Source organism: Mus caroli, chromosome 5 (genome assembly GCF_900094665.2).
Source record: "Mus caroli chromosome 5, CAROLI_EIJ_v1.1, whole genome shotgun sequence".
In the NCBI taxonomy this organism is placed as follows: Eukaryota; Metazoa; Chordata; class Mammalia; order Rodentia; family Muridae; genus Mus; species Mus caroli.
Genome location: NC_034574.1, coordinates 131,354,931 through 131,356,507, shown reverse-complemented (window position 1 = coordinate 131,356,507; position 1,577 = coordinate 131,354,931). Strand labels below are relative to the sequence as shown.

General features: G+C 40.9%; 1 protein-coding gene across 2 annotated transcripts in view; it reads right to left on the bottom strand.

The window, feature by feature from the left end:
- LOC110295144 (zinc finger protein 883-like) overlaps nucleotides 1-1,577 on the bottom strand; it is a 28,517-nt gene that overhangs the window by 9,245 nt on the left and 17,695 nt on the right. The window contains exon 3 of one of the 2 annotated variants that reach the window (XM_021163619.2): nucleotides 197-289. The exons of the other annotated variant lie outside the window; for it this stretch is intronic. Coding sequence (XP_021019278.2) covers nucleotides 197-289 — 93 coding nt within the window. The remainder of the gene's footprint in view (nucleotides 1-196; nucleotides 290-1,577) is intronic. 2 annotated transcript variants of the gene reach the window in all.

Below are 1,577 nucleotides of genomic sequence, written 5' to 3'. Positions count from 1 at the left end.
ACAGAGAAACCCTGTCTCGAAAAATAAAAATAAATAAATAAAAAGAAAGAAAAGAAAAGTTTATAAAATGAGTGTCTAATTTATCAGCCAACCCAGTCTAGAGCTGGCTTTACTAAAGCTGGTGAAAACACTGACATATGACTGATAGCTGAAGAGCTCACGTCTTGCTGATCCTTGCCCAATAGCATTGACTGACCTGGTAGGCACTGCTCTGTGGCTTCTGCAACACCCCACGGTTCAAATCCTTCTTCCAACTTGGAGATCAACTCAGGTTTGGCTAAACAGTGCCCTGTAAATGGGAAATAATAAGATATCTGTACCAAAGTGCTAAGCCACGTTTATGGACAAGAGACAACAGTCCTATTTTTAGGGTCTTTGCCACAATGGGTGAATTAGAACTTGAGTTAGAGAGGATTTACCTCACAGTCTTCACTGCTGAGGTATCACTCTTACTTATGTGGGATTAAACTAATTAATCCATAACCCAATGCAATGACGTAAGGAAACCTGGAAGAAACAGAAGAAGTGAAGAAAAACAAAACAAAAGGAACAAACAAACAAACAAAAAAACCAAAACAAGAGACATTGGTGTGATGGTTTGTATATGCTCCACCCACGGAGTGGCACTAGTAGAAGGTGTGGCCTTGTTGGAATAGGTGTGTGTCACTGTGGGCATGGTTTTTAAGACCTTCATCCTAGCTGCCTGGAAGTGAGTATTCTGCTAGCATCCTTCAGATGAAGATGTAGAACTCTCAGCTCCTCCTGCACCATGCCCGCCTGGATGCTGCCATGTTCCCACCTTGATGATAATGGACTGAATCTCTGAACTTGTAAGCTAGCCCCAATTAAATGTTTTCCTTTTAAGAGCTACCTTGGCCATGGTGTCTGTTCACAGCAGTAAATCTCTAACTAAGACAACTGGAATAATAACTCATGGTCTTTAAGTGAATTGGAGAAAGTAGATAGTAACCATAAAAGAGAACTAGCCAGAAGTTTTGGATGCAAAGGTCTCAATTAATGAGATAATAGAAGAAGGTTGATGAATGCAACCACAGAGCTTCTCAGTCAGGAGAATGGATTTCAGGCAATTTAAAAACAACCCATGCAGGTTTACAAAACTGAAAGAAATATAAAGAATGATAAGGCCATTGAGGGGCATGCACTGCTGTGGAGAAAGCAAGCATTTTGTCATGGTATTCCAAACGGAAAAGGGGCATTAACACAGAGATGGAATGTAAGGATTTTATGTATAAGAAGATGTTTATGTCCAGACTGAGGATGCTAAAGAACTCCTACAAGGCTGGATCAGGAATAACTTTGAGTCATATTAGAGTCAAACAGATAAAATGCCACGACCAAAATATTTCTAAAATATACTGGAGAAAAACCTACACTACTTTATAAAACAGCACTAAAGGAATGCGGTGGTTTGGATGAGAGTGACCCCTGTATAATGCGGTGGTTTGGATGAGAGTGACCCCCGTATAATGCGGTGGTTTGGATGAGAGTGACCCCCGTATAATGCGGTGGTTTGGATGAGAGTGACCCCCGTATAATGCGGTGGTTTGGATGAGAGT